The sequence below is a fragment of the Halichoerus grypus genome, chromosome 2 (genome assembly GCF_964656455.1).
Source record: "Halichoerus grypus chromosome 2, mHalGry1.hap1.1, whole genome shotgun sequence".
In the NCBI taxonomy this organism is placed as follows: domain Eukaryota; kingdom Metazoa; phylum Chordata; class Mammalia; order Carnivora; family Phocidae; genus Halichoerus; species Halichoerus grypus.
This window is the reverse complement of record NC_135713.1, coordinates 76,739,479-76,762,325: the sequence shown is the minus strand read 5'-3', so window position 1 is coordinate 76,762,325 and position 22,847 is coordinate 76,739,479. Positions and strand designations below refer to the sequence as shown.

The 22,847-nt window shown below is 32.8% G+C and overlaps 1 protein-coding gene across 4 annotated transcripts in view; it reads right to left on the bottom strand.

The window, feature by feature from the left end:
- The window catches only part of CHD1 (chromodomain helicase DNA binding protein 1), a 71,042-nt gene that overhangs the window by 16,319 nt on the left and 31,876 nt on the right, over window positions 1-22,847 (bottom strand). For 3 of the 4 annotated variants that reach the window (XM_078067006.1, XM_078067003.1, XM_078067005.1), the window contains exons 9-26: window positions 22,231-22,331; window positions 21,826-22,004; window positions 20,825-20,952; window positions 20,167-20,383; window positions 19,432-19,521; window positions 18,215-18,405; window positions 17,312-17,500; window positions 15,612-15,774; window positions 14,626-14,778; window positions 12,163-12,234; window positions 11,574-11,723; window positions 8,723-8,871; window positions 8,032-8,128; window positions 7,810-7,905; window positions 5,731-5,907; window positions 3,077-3,237; window positions 1,710-1,751; window positions 472-602 (exon numbers count right to left, since the gene is read on the bottom strand). In XM_078067006.1, the coding sequence (XP_077923132.1) occupies window positions 472-602; window positions 1,710-1,751; window positions 3,077-3,237; window positions 5,731-5,907; window positions 7,810-7,905; window positions 8,032-8,128; window positions 8,723-8,871; window positions 11,574-11,723; window positions 12,163-12,234; window positions 14,626-14,778; window positions 15,612-15,774; window positions 17,312-17,500; window positions 18,215-18,405; window positions 19,432-19,521; window positions 20,167-20,383; window positions 20,825-20,952; window positions 21,826-22,004; window positions 22,231-22,331 (2,486 nt within the window). The remainder of the gene's footprint in view (window positions 1-471; window positions 603-1,709; window positions 1,752-3,076; window positions 3,238-5,730; window positions 5,908-7,809; window positions 7,906-8,031; window positions 8,129-8,722; window positions 8,872-11,573; window positions 11,724-12,162; window positions 12,235-14,625; window positions 14,779-15,611; window positions 15,775-17,311; window positions 17,501-18,214; window positions 18,406-19,431; window positions 19,522-20,166; window positions 20,384-20,824; window positions 20,953-21,825; window positions 22,005-22,230; window positions 22,332-22,847) is intronic. The other variant, XM_078067004.1, reaches the window with a different exon arrangement.

The window sequence follows — 22,847 nt, the reverse complement described above, 5'->3', positions numbered from 1 at the left end:
ATTGAAAGCATTTCCATAATTGTTTTATCAATTGCACAAGATACATCTATTAATACTGTCACCTTCTAAATAAGTGGCCTAGTATAATTTTTTTCAGTATACCTTATTACTAAATCTTAACTAAATATTTTCATTTAGGTAAATTACAAAATAAGCATAATGAAGTAACTATGCCCAAAGCCAAGATCACATATGTACACTATCTTTTCCCAGCCATCTATACTAAAAATACAGTAACTTCTGATATTACCAACTAGCTCGAATATACCAGTTAGACATACACTATTGCTTTCAAGAATACAATTCTGTTACCCATTTCCTATTACCCAGGAATGGTCCTGCTTTGTTTTCTAAAGCGTCTTTTAAGAGTAATGAATAGGTGGCTATGATATAACAACCTCTTAACTCAGTAAAAGCATTATGTGAAACTTCCATTTACCTCTCTTTAAATCACTCTCACTTTAATATTACCTGTTCGTTCTGTTCCTGAAGAATTATCCTTTAAAGCTTTAATGCAACCATTATGCACCAATTCTCCTAGTCGTCTGAGGTCTGTCTCTGACTTATCAACTAATTCAGCATCCCGAGCAATTGCATCTAATCTGTTAATGAAATAATACAATTTTCAGGTAAATATGCAGAATAAAGTGGTGCCATTTAAGAGAGAGTAAGTTTCACCCTGCCTCAAGCTCTACAAGTCACTCTACATGCCCTATGAAGTCAAGTTCACATAACTGGCACAAGATACATAAAAAAGGAGTTCAAAAAAATGTTTAAAAAATTTGGCAGGGAAACAATTCATTTATATATTCAAGAATAATAAAGTTAACCAATTAATTCATTATAGAAAAAAATGGTATGCTTCCAACTTGAAAATTATGTAATAATTCTATAAAAGCTTTTCATAACCAATCAAATCTTAAATTCTAAAGCATTGTAATACAGATGACCCTTGAATAACACAGACTTGAACTGGACAGATCCAGTTACATGTGGATTTTTTTTTCGATAAATACAGTATAGTAACTCTAAATATTCAAAATAAAACAAAGTATCTTTAAGAGGGAGCTCTGGAGAGAAAAAATAGAACTGAGCCAATCTGAGTCTTTGCCACTGTATATTCAGACATTGGGCTTGCCACAACAAAGGACAAAGAATATTCAAATCACCAACACGTACTGAAATTAACCATTAACTTAAAACACACACACACACACACACACACACACACACACACACACACACAAACTGTCCTGATACTCTGAATTTTAATAGTTCATATAAAAAGGAACCATAATTAGGGAAACTTAAGAAAATTTCCCTAGTAAGGGAAAACAGAACTGGTCTTTAAGTCAAAAGACTAAGCTAGCAACTCACCTTCTCTAAAGGATAAATCTGCTATTTATAAGTTTGGGATGTAAAAGATGGGATAAAAGCATGTGAAAAGTACAATCACAAAATGCTGAGTATTTTACAGACATATGTATTTTATAGAAACCTTCATTTGTAGATAAAATTTTAGAGCCTAGAAAGAATTAAGAATATGAAAACCTTTTAAAAAATCTGAAATTTGCTTTCTACAGACTAACGTTGTAAATGATTTTTAAAGCAAATTTAACAAAGTAGCTAAACCCAATAGTAGTGTATATAAAGTTGACAGCATGTAAACACACATTCTGTAATTCTATGAGAATGACAAACGTATTTACCTTTCCAGAGGGCCACCAAATTTCTTGTAACTCTTGATAAACCTAACAGAAAATAATTGTTTGGTTAAAGTGTGGGTTTCACTATCCATTAAAAAATAGATTTATAAATACGTAGAAATAAGAAAACAGCTGTTAGTGCAAAAATTAATTCAAGGCACTGTTACCATACTAACACAAATGAATAAACTATGCTGAAGACAAAAATGTTAAAACATTAAGATATACCAAGCAAGACATATTTTAACACCCAGGATGATGTTTAGAAACCAATATAAATAAAACAATAGAAGCTAAATTTTATTTTAGAAATTACTTTATTATTTTCACAAGACAAGTTCAAGGCTACCACAGGAAGTGTGTCCAGAATTATCAATCATACTACACCTCCTCACATTCCAAGTATTGATAAAAGTTTACTGAATAATAGCTTTATTTCAGATGTATGGTATAATACCAACAATGGAAAATAAAAATTTTACTTAAGAACAAAGCTACCCAAGTGGTTGATGGATGAGGGAAAATATCCAGGAAAAGTAGAAGTTGAAATGTTCTTCAACTAAAGACAGAAAGTCCAGCAAATCAGGTGGTCATAAAAATACCCTTAATAAAATCTAACAATATATTTAGTTTTCTGGTAGAAAGAATGAGGAAGAACTTTATCGGTCAGGTCTATGATTAAAAGAAAAGAGTTACTACAATGGCTTGAAAGAAACAACAAACTCTCAAAATATAACAGTGAGCAAACCTTTTTACAAATTTCATAAGCAAAAATATTACATAAACAAAAGTAGGCTGTTATCCCAGTCCCCTTATATGAATGTATATAAAGAAACAAACATATTTTGAAAGAAAACTGTAATTTATCCTACGTGACTATCTTACCTCAATTCCTACTTGGACATATCAGAAATGCTTTTAACATTGTTACTTTCAAAAAGCAAATCTCCTCAGTGTTAAAAAAAAAACTAGAAAAATTTGGAACTACAGTATTCCCACATAAAAATAGTAACGTTGGGAGTCATAAATGCAGGGAGAAATTTTAATAAATAAGTCTAATGTACTAAAATATACATTCATTTTTAAAAGGGCCACTATTCTGAACCACATTTTTAATAAAACCAAAAAAATTTAGCAGTCTAAGTAGACTAACAATAAATAAATAACATGCAGAGATTAGATACCAAACTTTATTTTTCATAGCTATAAATGAAGACCCAAAAGCAGAACCATTCAATCCCTACACAATTATCATATATTTGCCTTCTCTAAAACTTTCATTTTAATCTTTGAAAATTATGGGATTTGTCTATTTTAATTTCACCTTCTAATAAAAGGAAGCTAAGTAAAATACCCTTATGTCATCTTACCGCCGAATTTCTGCATCACTAAATCCTTTGATATTCTCTCGAGGAATAGTCCGTGGTCTTCCACGTTTCTTTGGCCTTTTCCTTTCTGAGATCGAGTCACTATCAGATCCAGAGTATCTCCTACTTCTACTGCGCCTCCCTTCACTTCCATTAAAACTAATCTGGAATTGGAAAACAAAAATTTATCCAACTTTAGACTAAAGAAGGCTTCTAACTATAAGAGCAAAGAAAACATTAAGAAAGAAAAGACTGAGAGAATTAACAAATTCAAATCTTGTCTGTATATCAAAAAATTTTCTATAAATAAGATTAAAAAGCAAACAAAACAGAAAAAAACATGGTAGGTTAATGACAAAGAGTTATTAAAGGCCCTAACATTTTTAAAAACATTCTTATATATCAGAAATAAAACACAAATTTTTTTTTTTTTAAAGATTTATTTAGAGAGAGAGAGAATGCACACGTGTGAGGAGGAGAGGGAGAGAGAGAGAGAGAAAGAGAATCTCCAGCAGATTCCCCGCTGAGCATGGGGCCCAATGCTGGATCTCACAACCCCTGAGATCATGACCTGAGCAGAAACCAAGAGTCACATGCTTAACCAACTGAGCCACCCAGGCGGCCCCAAAATTGTCCTTTTGTAAAAATGAGAAAAATTATTAACAAGCAATTAATCAAATACCATAAACATAGAATTAAACAACATCAATGGTAAATTTTTTTAAATGAGAATTAAAGCAACAATATTTATTTATAACACTCATTATTTAACAGAAACATCAAAACATATTTTCTGTAAGTCTCTGGAAGTCACCGTGCATTTTCTGAACCCCTAATATGTTGAAAGCTAATTGAAAGTCAAAGACAGTATTCAGTTCTTACTCATTCTAACCTCCTCTCATCCTTTCAAAAGTAGTAATATAATGCTGTGCTTCCCATGTACTATAAAAGGAAATCATTATGGGGTTGGCAGCAATAAACACTAACAAGAAACTACATACATGGTCACTTTCAGACCACACACATCACTTGGCTCCATTTCTGCCTATTGATAGGATGCCCCAATCCTAACAACAAATCTCATCTACAAAATCCTAACTTCTCTTACACATGTCAAAATCACAAGGCAATCTAATAGTCTAAAATATAAGAAAATACAGGAGACTCGTAAGAAAAGATGGAACCTGAATACTGGCTCACCTGTGAAAAGCATGAGTTGTGGTCATCAAATAACATAAAAGCAGGCAAAAGGAAGTTAGCTAAAATTTACTAAAGGCTTTGTTTGGGTGACTATGAGAGTCCTGGAAACGAAAGGCATGGAGAACAGAACCTGCACCCCCTCTCAGATATTCCTCCGCAAAACTCCCAACAGGTGCTCATGAGTAAGACTGGGCAGGAGATCAGAAAAAACTTTCCTTCCAGATGATGGCCTGGAGAAAGGGAGCAGTTTTCTACTGCACTGAGGGCACCTCACTGAAGAAGACAGAAGACACAATACTGTTGCAGGAAAAGAAAAAGAAAACAAAACACTCTACCCTTGAGGGAAAGATAGCAGAAGGATGACTAAGCAATTCCCTCATTTTCCTCAGACTCAAAATTTAAGGAGGCACCAAAAAAGCTCAGAAATATAACGCAATATTCTAAAAAACAGAAGTTAATTCAAACAAAAAATCTAGTATTAAAGTTTCTTTCCTTTTGTTGCAGTACCTGATGCAGCCTGGCATGGCCCTGCTACCATTATTTAAAAATCTCCTATTTTCTTCATTTGGGTCATAAAATAAACAGCAATAAATTTTTAAAAATTCGTATCACACAAGGTATGCTGATGATGACAGAATTAAAATAGAAATCAACTAACAAAAATAATCAGAGTATCTCCCAAATATTTGGAAATTAAACACACTTCATAACAACAAAAAAGAACAAAAACAAACCAACAAAAAAATACCTACAGGTCAAAGAGTATGTCCATAAGGCAAATTAGAAAATACTCTGAAATGAATGAAAATGAAAACACAACAGGTATCAAAATTTACAAGATTCAAAAAAGGCAGTGCTTAGAGGGAAACTTGTAGCATTTTTAAACACTAATAATATTATAAAAAGAAGGTCTTGATTAAATTGTCTTAAGAATACATCTTAAGACACTTAAAAAAAAGTAGAGCAAATTAAAGCAAAGCCGAAGAGTAATAAAGAGCAGAAATCAATGAATCTGAAACAGAAAAATAAATGAAACCAGGGATGATTTTGGGGAGATTTTATGAATAACTTTATGCCCATAAATTCAACAACTTAGATAAAATGGACAAATTCCTTGAAAGAAACAAACTACCAAACTCATTCAAGAAAGAAATATTCTGAATAGTTCTATATTTATAAAAGAAATTAGTGTTTCTAACAAAGAAAACTCCAAGCCTAGATGGTTTCCCTGACAAATAGTGCCAAATATTTAATGAAGAATACCAATTCTATACAAACTCTTCATAAAAGCAGAGGAGGGGTGAACACTTTCCAACTTATTTTATGAGGCAAGAATTATTAAATCAGTTGAAAACACTACAAAAGAAAACAATGGACCAGTATGCTTTATAAACAAAAACAGATCAGTCCAGGTATGAATACCCTTACAACAATAATCTTTTAAATTAAAAAGTCACCTGTTTTGCACAGTTTCTCATTCTTGGGAGCATATAAATTTCTTCAAGTTCCTTTTGTCTTTCTTCCTCTTCTAATCGTCTTCTTTGATCTTCTGGAATTATTTCTTCCCAATTCTTTGAATTTCTTTCTGGTTCCAACTCAATGTCATCCTCATCCATATTTGAAAAGTTGGCAACCTTAAATTCAAGAATTTTAAAGAATAAGCATTAAAGAAAAACTCATCCTTAAATTACATTTTGCATTTTAGGGGAGAGGACGTGACATACCAGAATAAGGCAATAAAACTTAAATATCCTCAGGATAATGAATAGGACTATGGATTAAACCCAAAATGACTGCTAAACTATCTAAGTTCTTTATTAGTTCTTTATTATTTATTATTTTTTATTAGGTCAAAGTAGAATAAACCAAAAAACTTCTAAGAAAGATTCTCTTTTGTCCTGCTGCTCAACAAAATTAGTTGACAGACCAACAAAATAATTTATACTAACATGCTAAATCATCTTCCGCTGAAAATACCACACCAGTCCGTTAACTACAAAGTGCTGTAGAATAAACCAGTATTCTTATTTTTATAATCATAAAAAGTAACACAAAAGCTACTGACAAGACACAAAGAACTCTGGGTCCATAGATAACCTTTCTGAGGTTCCTAGTTACTTCATCTTAAAAAAAAGGGATAGAATGAGCTCACTAAATTTTGTGAAGATTAAATAAGATAATACATTTAAGGAACTATGAAGACTCTGGTACATGGAAGGGATTCGTTAAACCTAACTGCCAATAGTGGCACATTAAAACTTAGAAAAAGTGGGTGAAAAAAACCTGTGCTTATCCTGTGTTAAGAAATGACACTGCAAATAGTGTTCATTCTCTCATGTCTTTATTTATTTTAAAGATTTATTTATTTGAGAGAGAGAGAATGCACGCGTGCATGCATGGAGGGGGCAGAGGGAAAGAATCTTCAAGCAGACTCCCTGCTGAGTGTGGAGGCCTACATGGGGCTCGATCCCAGGACCCACGAAATCATGACCTAAATGGAAACCAAGATCAGATGCTTAACCGACTGAGCCACCCAGACACCCTGTGTCTATTATTTAACTGTGATGAAAGCCCAAAGCTAGCAGTTTAGGAGAATTAACTCACTGTTATAAAAGTAATCTGTATTTACTTTACTTAGCTGATCAGTGACATTTTTTCAAACTGCCAATTAGTCAAATTAAAAGCATACAGTGTAACCATGTAGAGTTAATCAGACAATACCCAGATTAAGTACAGGTTCCAGAAACCTTAACTTCTCCTCAAGATTAAAGAAATAGTCCTCTAACTTATCTCCCTGCTTTTAATTCTTGCTCCATTACAGTACATCCTCCACATTGCAGCCAGAGTGATTCATTAAAATTACAAACTGTGTCCCTGTGCATGGCACACTACAGGTGCTCAATAAATATTTGCTGGATGAACAAATGACACAAACTGAACTGCTCTCCTTAAAACCCTCAGTTCATGAAAATGGCTATAGAGGAACCTGCTTCTTTACACTAAACAACTGGCATACAACTTACTCTATGAGGTTGGCTGACTTACATCGCTTTAGGACTCCTTGCAACCTTTTACCCCTCACCAAACCAGGGGTATTTACAGGTACTAATAGGAGCTCACTGCTTACATGGACTGAATAACTTGAGTTTTCTTAGGTGTGATAATGCTTAACTTAATGTCAAAAACTGCTCCAACAAATAGAAGGCTAAAAGCCTTTTGTCATAGAAATCTCCATTAGAGATCATGTTCACTCATTTACCCAAATATTTGAGGATGTGCTAAGCACTTTTTTAGATGCTAATTAGAGTAACAGCCCTCCTCATTCCACTGTATGTACCTATTCATAAATGATTTGATCCTTTTCAAAACAAGTTGCTACTGGTTTGTCAGAATAAGAGAGAAAAATTTTCATACACCATAGCAAATTTTAAGCCAAAAACACTGAGAAATTATCATGTTGATTGTGCTTAAAGAGATTAATAAAATGCAAAATGACAAAAAATAATTTGAAAGAAAAATTAAAAAGAAAAATCTACCTTGAACTGGGAAAGCAATTCATCTCCTACAGTTAAAGGGCCTGGTTCGTTTTCATGAGTTTCAGCCCTCTTCAAGATCTCATCTATATCCATTTCCTATTAATTAGAAAGAAATCTTTAAGTATAGTTTAACATATTTTGAAGTAGATACACCTTATACTTACAAGTTTAAAGAAATGGCACATTTTGAGGCAAGTTTTTTTTTTTTTTTTTTTTTTTTACCTGGGGCTCTTGTTCTTCTCCTTCAGGTTCCTTAAAAAGCTCCTCAGCACCAAACTTTAAAATGGCTGATAATTCTTCTTTATTGAAAGGAGTAGAACTAATCAAGAAAAACAAATAAAAATGCTTAATACTAACAGTTAACAATATTTACATTGCACTTTTATTCATTACTGACACAGTCAACTTTATATAATTTATATGACAGAGTTAGACATGTTAAGTATTATAAGTGCACTTATTTTAAAAGTTAAGAACTTGAAACCTGGAAGTTAAAGGAATTTCTCCCAAGATTTATAAAACTTGAGTGGTAAAATCAGTACTAAATGTATGCTTTTGACTAAAAATTACTCCAGTGCTTTAAAAAATTACAATACTAAATATGGTACCTCAAAGATCTGCTTATAGCATGTAAGATTTCAGGAAAATGAGTGCAGAATGATTCTAAATGACTTTTTTTTAAAAAAATATTAAAGTAACTACCAGGGCGCCTGGATGGCTCAATTGGTTAAGCATCTGCCTTTGGCTGAGGTCATGATCTCAGGGTTCTGGGATAGAACCCCGTGTCATCGGGTTCTCTGCTCAGAGGGAAGTCTGCTTCTTTCTCCCATTGTTCTTCTCTCCCTGCCCCTGGCTCATGTTCTCTCTCTCAAATGAAAAAATCTTAGAAAAAAAAAAAAAAAAAAGTAACTACCTTGAGGGGGCAGAACCTGTATGTAGTACTGTCTTCCCAGTTGTGTCCATTCTCTGAATCACAAGGTGATCCAAAACCATCTTCTTTTTCGCCCTTTCAAGTATATCCTCTTCAACTGATCCCTTTGTAACTAGACGATAAATATTCACCTGTAAAGATATGCATAATGAAAATAAAATGTAGTAAAAAGGATTCATTTTGCTCATCTGAAATACCCAAAGGTCGGCAGTTCTATATCAAACAGTACCACCATATAGGGATATTTTGAAAATTTATGGGAACATTTTTATAGTTTTTGAAATCATTAGGTGGGTTTACCAATACTTAAGAGCAAAGGGACCTGGGATACCAGACATTCTGCATTAAACTGGACATTCAGGTACAAAGAAAAAGTATCCTCAGTCTTTCAAGTCTTACAAATGATTTTTAAAAACCTTTTAAAATTATTTTGAGTCTAAATTTGAACTCCATTTTAAGGTAAACATGAAGAGTTTTAATGAAGTTATAAAACATATACTAGTTTTTTCAGCATTGTAACTATTGCGTAAATCAGTAGGTAACTGGATACCCTTTTATTTAAATCTCTGTCAAAGTTATTTCCAAATGTGTATAGTATTAGTGTCACCAATAAAATTCATCTGTATTACTCATCTATACTCATTTTGTAGTTGTTGCACGTAAATATTTAATAAGAGATATGAAATACCTTGTGTCAGATTTAGAACCAAATACTAGTAAAGCCACAGGTACGTGCATGATTTCACACATATGTGGAATTTGAAAAAACTAAACAAATGATCATAGAGGAAAAAGAGAAGCAAATCAAGAAACAGACTCCTAACAACAGAGAACAAATTGATGGTTACCCTGGGGAAGGGGGGGGTGGTTAAAAAGGTGATGAGGATTAAGGAGGACACCTATTGTGATGAGTACCAAGTGTTGTATGAAAGAGTTGAAGCACTATAATGTACACCTGAAACTAATATTACACTGTATGTTAACTAGAATTTAAATAAAAACTTAAAAAACAAAAAACAGCCAAGTACATGAGGCATACGAATCTTAATACACCAATAATGAAATAATAAAGAATATATCTCAATAATCATTAATAAAAATATATATTCATATTTATATATTTTAAATGTATTAAACAATAATGTATTAAATAACTTATATTTTAAAATATAGTCATATTTATGTCACATTTATTTTTTTAAATTTTGTAACAAAATAGTAAGAAATCTGTTACCATTATTTTACGATCTTACTCAAATATTCTTCCTAGAGGTCTACCATGCAACTTTCTATAGTATTTTATCTAACTGGTTCTTCTAATGTATCCTCTACTTTCTATCACCTATTAGAAAATGGGGTGGCCTTTAAGAAGTATTTAAGTAGTATAAATGGAATATGAGCCCAGCCATGTATTGAGGATTTCAATATAGGAGGGTTTAGTGCAATTAACCACTACTCCCTATCTCATTCATAAAACAGGGCTAATTTTGACTATTCACATATACATTACGCCCAGCTCACCTGTGAGATTATCTTATTTCCTCACCCTCTCCTCTCTGACAGTCTATAATTTATCTTGGCATGTTATTGTTATTATCCCTACTTCAAGTTTGCTTCTCTTTATAATGTGTAAGTAAGTGTTATTATCTAATTTTAATGCTAATTTCTATTGTCTTATGCACCAATATACTCGATCTTTCCTTCCTTTGTACTTTCTATGGAGAATGAGTCCTGCTCTAATTCTCCCAACTCTAAATTTGTTCTTTATATCCCAGTGTAGTCCTATATATTAAAATACCTATTTTTTAAAAAGAGTTTGTTTTTTTACCTAAATTGCTATTAGGGCATTCAAATTATTTTCAAATCCATGTATTCAATTCAAGGAAAAGGGGGAGCTAAAAACAGCTGTTGTAAAAAGGGGTCCCTGGGTCTGATGATGTTAAGAACCACTACTGTAAATACAAGCTATCACACTTAGGGGTATGCAATGTTCTTCCAGAGTATAAAAATTACAGAAAGAAGCATAATGTATTTCTGACGAGAGTTTTATGAGAATTATTTGGGCAAAATATTTTTTTTCAATTAAAATTATGGACATATTTTTCAGTATGAAATCTTAAAAAGGTAATATAAACGTGCTCTTTCTGTGCTATTTGTTCGTATCTCTTGCTTTGGAGAAGTTTGAGAAGCACTACTCTAGATAGAGGTAAATGAATTAAAATACAAGGACCAAGGCATCAGAATGATGACATACAGTTTTTCTCAAGGCCTATTACAACGGTGTCAGATAGCTGTACAAAAACTGTAAAATCAGAATGGCTTTTTTGCATAAAGAACCTTATAGGCAAATGGATTAAGATACAGGTTAACAAAAAGGTAGCAATATCCTAACCAAAATCATAGTTAAGATAATAAAGACATTTTAATGCTTATGTTTTGAATGAAAAACATTGGTACTCTACAGCTGTAAACAGAATGTATGATTAAAAGAGAATGCATAATCCTATTATGGCAGGCCTTGCAGCTGTTAGGTCTCTGAAATCCGGGTCTGACAGCTGTGTGTGTATGCGATGCGTGGTGCCTGCTGTGCCAGCCCCAGAGTGCCGCTCGGGCGCCCTCCATCCACTCCCCAACCCCTCCCCGCTCGGGTATTCAATTCTGCCAAACCTTCCAGGTGATTTTGGTAAATCTGAGTTCCTGAGTACTTTACCTGTTAAAGAGCAACATGACTATGTTCCAATGATCTGACCCAGAAGATAAACCAAAATCACTTCTAAACACTGATGATCATAAAAAAGGAATCTAAAAGTAAAATAAAAGAAAAAAAAAATACCTGTTTCTTCTGCCCAATTCGATGAGCTCTAGCCTGTGCCTGAAGATCATTTTGTGGATTCCAATCAGAATCAAATATAACAACAGTGTCAGCAGAGGCTAAATTAATTCCCAGGCCTCCAGCTCTTGTGGAAAGCAAAAAGCAGAAATCCTGTAAGGAATTATAAATAGGCTCAATTTTAAATTCGTCTTAACTGTGACTGTGAATAATTAGAGAATTTTACAACTGATTTTTTGAATTTAGAAGTATTTCACCAATAAAAGTAAAGGGCAGTTTTAAAAAATAAAATACAAAAACCTCTAGCAAAACCAATCAACAAGACTCCTAAATACAAATATACATGGGAATAATATATATCAAATTTAAAAATTTGTAAATGAAAGTGGGCTAATTTATTTTGAATCAAATTAACTGTCCTATGCTGAAATAGTATTGATAAGAAAGGGTAAAATTCTTCAGATTTAACATAGAATATTGATTTTAAAACCTCACTTACAAAGAAAAACTGGGTAACAAACAATAAGATTTAAAAAAAAGCACATTCAACTAAAATGATTAAAATAATTTACAATTTTAAAAGCATTCATACCTCTGATCCTTCAGCATTAAAATGATCTAGAGCTTGTTTTCTCAGTTCCCCTTTTATTGATCCATCTAATCTCTAGAATAAAACACATTAAAATACTGCATATAACAGATTCAGATATTTAAAAAAGATATTAAATCAACAATGAAATTAAGTATGAAAAGGCAGTATTGCTTTTGCTAAGGCCGTAAGAGTATAAGGCACTTAAGAGGCAAGAAGACAATACCCAGGCATTCTGTCTCTCAAGTCTGTGTTCTTAACCACTAAAACTATTTCCCCAGATAATAATAGTAAGTAATGACAATGGCTATCATTCTGCCTGAGTCTCACTGTAAGAAATACATTTTACACATGAATGTGTACACAGCTGTATACCCGAAGCAAGTTACATGACACAATGTACCATGATATACTCTCTTATATTAAAATCTATTTCATTTTTTCAAAATGTTGGTACAACTCATTGAAATGATTCCCAGATCCATTAATAGGTTACAGACCATAGTTTTATAAATGCTGATTAAGTCCAGTGTGGTTACTGGACCAACAGCCATCAGTGTCACCTGAGAACTTAGAAATGCAAATTTTTGAGCCCCATCCCAGATCTACTGAATCAGAAACTCTGAGAAAGGGGTCCAGGGGCTCAGTTGGTTTAGTGTCTGCCTTTGGCTCAGGTCATGATCTCAGGGTACTGGGATTAAGCCCCATGTCGGGCTCCCCACTCAAGTGGGGAGTCTGCTTCTCTCTCTCTGTCCCTCCTCCCTGCTCATGTGTGCTCTCTCTCTCTCAAATAAATAAAATCTTTAAAAAAAAATTTAAAGAAAGAGAGAGAGAGAATGAAAGGGGTCCAGCAAAAGCCCTTAAGTTTGAAAGTCACTGATTTGGGGAACCATGGGTTCTAGTCAAATAGCCTGCATTTGAGTGTCTTCAGTATTCATGAGTGCCTGGGCAAGTGATCTTGACTTTTCACCTTGTTTGTTTCTTTCTCAGGGAATGAACATAATAGTAGTAATTCCTTCACAAAATTCAGAGCACTCCGTGAGAGAACACAGTAAAACACTTAGCTCAGTGTTGGATACATACTGAGTCCTTACTAAATATTAGCTGATGTCCAAAATAAAAAAAAAAAAGAAACTTAAATAGTGCTATTTGTTTCTTTTTCATTAACAATTACAATTAGTAAAGACTTTTAAAAACAGTGGGTATACCATTTATTGAAGTATGACCTAAACCAAAAGAGTGGTAAAAATAATTTTCTCTGGGAATTAATCTGGGAATGAGAAGGGATTAGGGGCAAAGAACTGCTAATAAGCACTTCTTTACTATTTGTTTTGTTTGACCATGTACATTTAATAGTTTGTCTAAAAACAACCAACAGAGGGTTGGGGTGGGGACAGAGGGGTGATATGGAGAAACACGGTGATAGCTAAAGGGTACAGTTTCTTTTTGAGGGGATGAAAACATTCTAAGATTGTGTTGATGGCTGCCCAACTCTGTGCATATATTAAAAAATCACTTAATTGTACACTTTAAATGGATGAATTGCATGGGAAAGAAATTACATCTGAATAAAGCTGTTAAGAAAATCAAATGATACTTTTTCCATACTTTTCCCCTAGTGTGAGTGACTATATATTTCCCAATCATGTTCATATCACCAAAAACCTGTCCTTCAAAGCAGACATTACCAGAGTTGTAATGTTATTTTTATTTGTAATTACCTGCTTAATGTCTATCTTCCACACTATGATGTAAACTCCAACAGAGCAGGGATTATGTCTCTTGAGATTCATCTTTATAATTCTGCTTCTATTTTATATCCTGCACTAAATATATACCATTTACTAGTTATATGAGTGTTCACTAGGTTCTAGGCACTGTTCATAAAAGGATTAAATTATTAGAAAGTACTGAGACTAGCACCTATCTGTCTCTTAACATTAAACACTCATTCATATTAGCTTTAATTACCCTGAATGGATTTCAAAATAAATACTGAATAGATGGAATATAAGACCATTTTGGTCTTTAGTACTGTCCTTGGAGTCATCTATAGTTTTATACAGCAAGCTATGTATTAGAATAACTATGAGAACATGATTCTTCAGAATGTGTAACAGTCCTGGTAACATTCACAAGGACTGCTCTCTTTCCCTTCCTCAAACTAAAGCCTAATACATAAAGCTGCCCATTTAGATTTGAGCACAGAAGATAAGTACAGAATTAAAATAAAAATTAGAGAAAAGAAAAATTGCTTTGCTGCTAAATATAAGGTGAAGAAGAAAAAAAAAGGAATAATGATAAACAGAATTTTTAAATTTTTAGAAATTTTTAAAACAGATACATTATCTTAAAAGTAGTTTATATAAAAATCTATACAGAAGAACTTCAAAGGTAATTTTGTAGAACACGCTCAAGAATCAGATGAAATTTAAGTCAACAAAAAAGAAAAAATGAAATGCTTACTTGAAAGGGGAACTGACGGTATTTCAAATATTCTGCAAGTATATCTAACATCCGCACCATTTGAGAAAAAATAAGAACTCTATTGCCTCGTTCTCTTAGGCGAATTAACAGTTTGTCAAGAAGAATCAATTTTCCGCTACTACGGATTAAGTGCTAGGAAACAATAAATTACAACTGTTACAGCATGTGAAAAGAATCAAACGAAACAAATACTCCACTTAATACTTCATCTTCTTTAATTTATATTTAAAATCAAAATGTTATGTTTTTATAATGTTGGAAAACAGTTTCAGTTTTCAAAATTTCCTAGGACTTTCTAGGATCACTTTAATCTATGCCAGCTAAGATTTTCCTTGCCATTTAGCACCTAGGTTTTTGTCATGTTTTGGAGGTAAGGGGATGGGGGGAGCAGTTTCACTTTATTTGCTAGTTATTACACTACTTCTCCAAAAATCTTTGAAAAATAATATACTGAAAGAAGCAGCAACTAAAGGTTTTAAAACAGTAAGAAAACCTATTTTAATTTATACATATCAGTCACTGAACCTAGCACTTTAAAGCACTACTGTGGCTGGATGGCAGTTGTGCCTTCTTCATACTTTCCATTTGTCTTCCAGAAGTGACAGGAATGGTAAAACCTGAGGTCAAGATGTCTTTCTCAAGCCTACCATTTGCCATATCACAAATTCAGCACATTCACTGATGTGAATTTTTGTCAATTAAGAATATACTAAGGGAATTCTGCTGGATAAATCTTGGTAGTCCATACAAACCCATTTTTAGAAAAATGATCAAAATAATTAATTGGATAAATTATAATTTTGAAGCCTTTTTTAAAGACTAAAAACCCATTATTTAATTATACCATAACCAAAGAGAAATTCTAACCAATATATTAAAGCCTCGTGGCATTTTCAGTTATAACTGCAATAAGCATTCCCAGAATTTTGTTTTACTATAAAGTAACAATATTTTAAAATCCTTACTTGTAAGGCCTCCTGTTTATTATAGAATTCATTATTATCTGGTGGTTTAATGAGGTAGCAATGGTTACAACATTTCTTTAGCTCCATCATAATGTTCAAAAAGCCTGAGGTACTGCCCTTGGAACCTTTGCTGAGGGCTTTGTAATTCCTAGTTAATATCCATCTGTTTAAAGAAAAAAAATAACATAAAAATGAGCTTTAGCAGAATACCTACCAGGATGAATTCTAAAATCATGAAAAAACAATCAAGCACCAAAGCAAAATTGCACCATTATGAAGTTTACAACTGGATAATACAATGGACCAAACCTCATTCACAAGACTAATGAACTTCATTCATAAAATTAATGAGAACACAACACATAACTTGTTATCTGTGCTATATACAGTAAAGGCTTAATGTAACATAGTGAGTGTAGTGTATTAATCCTTTTTACCCCGAAGTTACTTCAAAAATGGGTCAGCTATCATCTATATTAACCTTCCAACAAATTTTACTACATTAGGCAACCAAAACATAGACCTATAAGAAACCTCATGAGCATACCTGGTTTACCCACACTGCCTTCTCTAAATTACAATTAAACAATACATATGCAACTTGTAGAAAAATTACAGGTGGTTATTTTATCACTCCAAACTATTTATGTAACTATGTAACATTTCCTCTCACCACAATATACTTTGTCTTCTACCATCTTTTATTTTCTTCTTTTTTATAAGGTTAATCTTGGAAGGGACTTGACACAATTTTATCTCTGATTTGCCTCAAAATGAGAGGAGGTGGGGCAAGTGGGAATGGCTAGAGATAAAATAAGACTGGCTATGAGTTGAAAACAAAGCCAAGTGTTGGAAATTTATTATGTCATCCTCTTTTTGTATATGTTTGAAATTTTCCACAATACAAACCTAAAATTCATGCAATAAATGTATTTTCTTTTAATGTATGGCACTTTACAGATGTTACCATAAAATAAGTTTCTGAGAATCTAAAGGCATGTAGCAGTGCATTTTATGCAATTAAATGTTTAAATAACTATTAGGACAAATATTACCTTTTGATTCTTTGAAGTAGTACTGTATAGATCTTACATATAAATTTAAAGTATGATTAACATTCTTCAACAGGGGGCCTAAAATTTTAAGTTTCTTTTTCTGGCCTCTACCTCTGTCAATTATATAATTATCGTAACTACAAAATAATGCCTTAGTATCACTAACACTTTAGTATTAACACTTAACAGAACTCTCTATATGGTAACAGAGCATAAAATAGACAAACACAATTAAGTCTTAGGTCACCCATGATCTTGAACATGCCATTCAATCTCTCTTCGCTTCAAGAGCCCATAGAATAAGCCTATTCTAAAATTCAAGAATTGTTATTGCTCTAAAAACCTATTGTGGGGGCATCTGGGTGGCTCAGATGGTTAAGCATCTGCCTTCAGCTCAGGTCATGATCTCCAGGTCCTGGGATCGAGCCCCACGTCGGGCTCCCTGCTCGGCGGGGAGTCTGCTTCTACCTCTTCCTCTGCCTCTCCCCACTGTTCCTGCTCTCTCTCTCTCTATCTCTCTGTCTCAAATGAATAAAAAAAAAAAAAAAACCCTATTGTGGGGTGGGGGGACACCTCGATGAGACAACGTTACAGAGGGCTATTTAGAATTAAATATCCAGAACATGTGGTCTGTTTACAGCTTACTTGTAATACTGTTTCTGTAAAGCACTCATTTCCATTCTTAAAATCTGTTCAACCTTGGCAGGAAGAGATTTTTCCACATCTTTTTTAACTCTGCGTAACAGAAACGGCTCAAGCTCCTTGTGGAGGCTTGCATAACCATATTCTCTGCCTTTTCCATGTTCTTCTTCAAAATCTTCCCAGGAAGAAAACCTTAGAAGTTTAAGAAAATGGAAGAACCACTGAAAAAAGTCATATTGCATATGAGTTTTTTGAGAGTAGTCATATATAAACAAAATATAGACTTTCAGGAAAAAAGATTTGCTAATATTAGTCACTTCTAAGAACTATCCTTCCCAAGAAATGTCCTATATATATATAAAGGTGAAACATAAGTTGTTTTACAAAAATTATGATTCTCTTTGAGCTAAAGATGTTAAATAAAATTATTTTCAAATACAGAATTATCACTAAAATATTTCTTAAAGAATATAATTTTAAAATTCTGAATCTATTGAAAAAAAAATGTTTGTCATCTTGAACAAGTTATATGACCCTTGTCTAGTCTAGTTTCCCTCATTTAAAAAAAAGGGATTACCAGGACCTTATTATTGTAGTTATTGCTACTATTAAATACTAAGAAAGATACTGTTTCAGTTATTCAAATGAATATTATTTTGAACAAGGGCAAAATCAACTGTTTATTACACATGACTCAAACTTCTTTACAAAACTGAAAAATTAAAATATTAGAAATACGAAATGTTGCATCCCATTTCCTTTTTTTATTTTCCTTCTTAAAAATCTGTGGTCTAATGTTCTAGGACAATAAAACTTCTACGGACCTTACTACCTACACTAATTATTTTCCTGCTAAGCTTAACATATGAAACTAATATTAAAACTGTATATCCCAATTTATCTTACTTTTCTGGCATAATGAAATGTAGCAAAGACCAGAGCTCTTTGAGGGAGTTTTGTAGAGGAGTTCCAGTAATAAGGAGACGGTGATTGGACTTAAAGTCTATTAAAGTTTTATACAGGAGAGAGTCATCATTCTTTAATCGATGTGCTTCATCTACACCTATAAACGCCCAATTCAGACCTCCAAGGAATGCCTTAAAATGAACAGAAAAACACAGTTAATATTTTAAGAGAAAAATTAAACTCAAATTAATAAACCAAGGCAAAGTAAAATTAAAAGCAAACTTGTCTTTTTTCAAATAAAAATTATATATTATTTCAAGATTTATTGAAATCCTCAAATAAAGTAACTCAACATGCAAAACAAAGTTCCTTGCATGACTAATTCACCCACTGGAAAACAGAGAAAAGCAAATGAAAGTTTTTACTAGCTTACACATTCAAAAAAAGGAAAAAGAAAAACAACAGTATCATTAAAATAGTATTTAAAAATTTTCACAGATTTTTAGCTTAAGGCCAGCAGAAGCCTCTATTAATGTCAATTTAGAGAAAATATGATATAAATTTGGAAGCGTCTTATTCCAAGTGTAGAAATAATTCACTGTATGATTTTTATGAACTGTGGATCTCTAATATATAAATGTGGGTCTCTGACTTAAAACAGAGACAGGCCTCATTCTGCTATTTAATGGTTGTATGACCTAGGAGACAAGCACATTAACCTCTTTTGACACTGGATTTTTCTTTCCAATAAAGCAGAAATAGCAGTATCTTATAAAATAGATGGGAATTACTTGAGATATGAACTATAAAGAACTAAATAAACAACATCTATAAAGCATTTAGCTTAGTGCTTCACCCAGGGGTAGCTTAATTCTTTTAGGTATTTTCCTCCTCTTTGAAGATCTTACAAATCAACACACTATACCAAAGTAGTTTTATGTAAGTCAATAGTTGGCAAACTTTTCGTGTAAAGACCCAGATGGTAAATATTTTAGCTTCTTGCAGACAAATGTGTGATGGTCTGTCACATATTCTTTGTTTTTACACCATCTAAAAATGTAAAGACCATTCTTAGTTCAAAAGTCATAAAAAACAAGCCAGATTTGACCCACAGGATGTAGTTTGCTGATCCATGATTTATCTTCTCACCCTACCAACAATATATGGTAAAGGAAAAATGGATATACACCAAACAGAAAAGCACAGGTAATACACACCTTATCCTTCAATAAAATTTCGTAAGTTGTTAAAAGTATATTAAATTTTAACCGTTTGGTCTGGGGATGCATCCATTCATGAGTTCTTATCTATCAAGAAATTTTAAAGATAATTTTAAGACAAACATTAAGAAAAGTATACTTTTATTTGAATATCTAAAAAAAATCCCTCCAAAATACACAAAAAATCTGTTTATATAATAAAATCATTTTAATTTTTAACACAGTCCAACAAGCTACACTCATCTTACTTATAAATAAAATATAAATACCACAGCATATCAAAACCTATAAAAATAAAGCAGACACATTTTTAAATACACACTTTCTACTGAAGAAAGTTCATATTTAACAAAACATAAGTGGTTAATTCATTTAATAACATAGCATTTATGGATGAAATATGATGTCTGGGTCTGCTTCACAATATTTGGGAGGAAAGTACTCTGTAGAGGTACAGATGAAACAAAACCGGCAAAGCATTAGAACTGTGAAGCTGGAGATGGGCACCCCGAGATTTATTATAGTCTTCTGTTTTCATGTATATTTGAAATTCTCCGTAAGAACTTAGAAAAAATATATATTACATAAAGTAACACTCAGATGAAAATTGCCTTTTATTACAGCCAATTAAATATGTACTGAGTACTTACTTTGTGGCAAGTTTTACACTAGAAACTAAGACTATAAAGACAAGTATGTCTAGATTTTTAAATGTATGGAGAAACAACTTACCATATTTCTGCTGTTAATGTCACCTAAATAAACCACAGCATTCATTTGAGAAGCCCATGTCTGAATTTCCCTTTGCCAGGAAGTAAGAGTGGAAAGTGGTACTACTAACAGAAAAGGTCCATATAATTGATGTTCATGAAATAAATAGTTCAGAAATGAGATCGTCTGTATTGTTTTTCCAAGGCCCATTTCATCAGCAAGTATGCAACTATTTCCTCTACAAAATTAAAAACAACAATTATGTATGCAATAGATTCAAATTTATAAAGAAACCTTTTTACATAACCCATATACAAATTTAAAGTTAAAATTAATCTGAAAGGTATACAAACAATATACCACTTTTATTAGCTATAAGTAATAAATGTAAAGGCCTCTGTAATAGTATAAAAAAAGTAGACAAAGTTTACCATTTTAGTCCAAAGGAAGCTTAAAGAGTAACAGTAATATGAAGTAGTGCAGCAATTAAGGTTAAACTCAAACTCCCCTGGATTTTCTTCTTAGTATGTAATAAATAATACTATATACTAAGGAAATTCAAAAGCCTGCATATAAATACCAGTCTTCATCCTTGATATTGGTGGAAATCTTTTCCAAATCCTGTATTTGTAAAATTCGTATGACCTCAAATTAAACAGACAATTCAAAATATACTCACTTGCACCAAGAGTGAGCAAGCCAATTTAAACCATTCAGTTGATAATCTCTCAATTCTAAACTCTCATGTCCTCCAATATAGGATGGCTGCTTCTTTAGGGCTACAAATCTTGGCCTTTGTTTTAATACCTTTAGTAGAAATAAATGTAATAAGAAGAACTATCAAATGTGAGAATCTTAAAAGATCAAAATCTCAGATTTTACCATAAATTTTGAAACTTTATCTCAAATTTTCAAGCTCAGAAATTCCATGACTCAAAATATATCTCAGGATTCATTCAAAGAAGACTGTTTTCTCTTACTTTAACAACATCGTACAGTGAAATATTTTGCCCTCTTTTTTGGACAAAAAATGATAGAAATAAGTAAGTTCCTGCTGAAATACTTGAGTCTTACACAGTTCAGAAGCAAGAGCTATGTTAAATTCATTCATTTAACTGCTAGTGCAGCCCTGACCTAGAAATAAACCATACAACTGGCTTAACTTTCTGATTTCTAAATTACCATTATCAGTTTAATTCAGTCTTATAGTAAGAAAACAAATTCTAATAGTACATAGACCCTCAAAACTACGGCTGATAATGTCTCTAAGTAAAAAGATCTTATATTAGGCAAGGTAGTCCTAAGTACCACTTCTTTTCTTATGGGTACATCCCTCTTTTCTTTCCTACCTTCAAAGAAAATATTCACTACCTTTTAAAGCAAGCATATATATCTATTTTCCAGGTAATTTCCCCTATTTGTTCTCCCCAAGACACTCCTCACAACTACGACCACCAATTTATCATCTTCCTGACAGTTTCACTCACCAAGGCTAAAAGACAGCACCACATTAAGACCGCATGGCAATCACCAGAACACCTTCTCCCCTAAGACCTATCAACCAAGCAGTTCTCTCTCTCAGTCTACCTGAAATCAAGATCCAACTCTCTATTTGGGATTGTAATATTTATGATGTGTAAATACTATTTTCATTAATTAAAAATTTCCAACAATACTCACTTTGCAATCTTTAAAAGGAGTGGTTTTTGACTGATTCCTGCTAAAATACTCATCTATGCATGCTTGAAACTTTTTGGAAATTAGAGCTCCATCCTCCCAGCTGCACTCTGAGTATGGAAGGCCCTGCCATTTGCAATAATAATCAGGATAACCAGCTGCTGACTTCTGATTGGAATGAGCTGTGAGATAAATCAGATATTTATTTATTTATTTTCACATTGAATCTTATCCGAGGACTAATCTTTGGTAAAAAAAAACTACACAAGCAAAAATTAGTCATCTGGTTTACAATACCCTATGACAGTAAGACTAAACTACTGTATTTGATGTATAAGCAATACATTTAAATTTTTTTCAGATCGAAATGGAAAGATAAAACTTTAGTGAGAATCATTTATTACTAACCAATTATTCGTTCCACTATTTGATACTGTTTGTGTAGATCATCTGTGAGTTCTTGCTGGCAATTATAATATTCCACATCTTCTGGAGAAGCATTTTTCAACCTGAAAGATTATTAATCCAGAAATAAGACTTCAAAATCTCCCCTAAATAACCATTCCCCCAAATACTATCTGTAGCACAAAATCTCCCATTTGCCACTTATCATGTGAGTCAGCTGAACAATGAACAAACTGAAATAGAAATAAAGTGAAGCATCATTAATTAATTTAAAAAAATGTATAATTTATCATTTATGAGATGACATTCTACATGACTATTATTAAGGAGAAGTTTAGATATGGCTATTTCCAAAAAGTTTTAACTTCAAATACAATTTAAGAGTATAAATAGTTATTTTAGGTTATTGGATTCTCTTTTTTTTTTAAGATTTTATTTATTTGCTTGACAGAGAGAGCGAGCGAGCACCAGCAGGAGGAGTGGGAGAGGCAGAAGCAGGCTCCCCTCTGAGCAGGGAGCCTGATGTGGGGCTCGATTCAAGGACCCTGGGATGATGCCCTGAGCTGAAGGCAGATGCTTAACCGACTGAGCCACCCAGGGCTCCTCTTAGGTTATTGGAC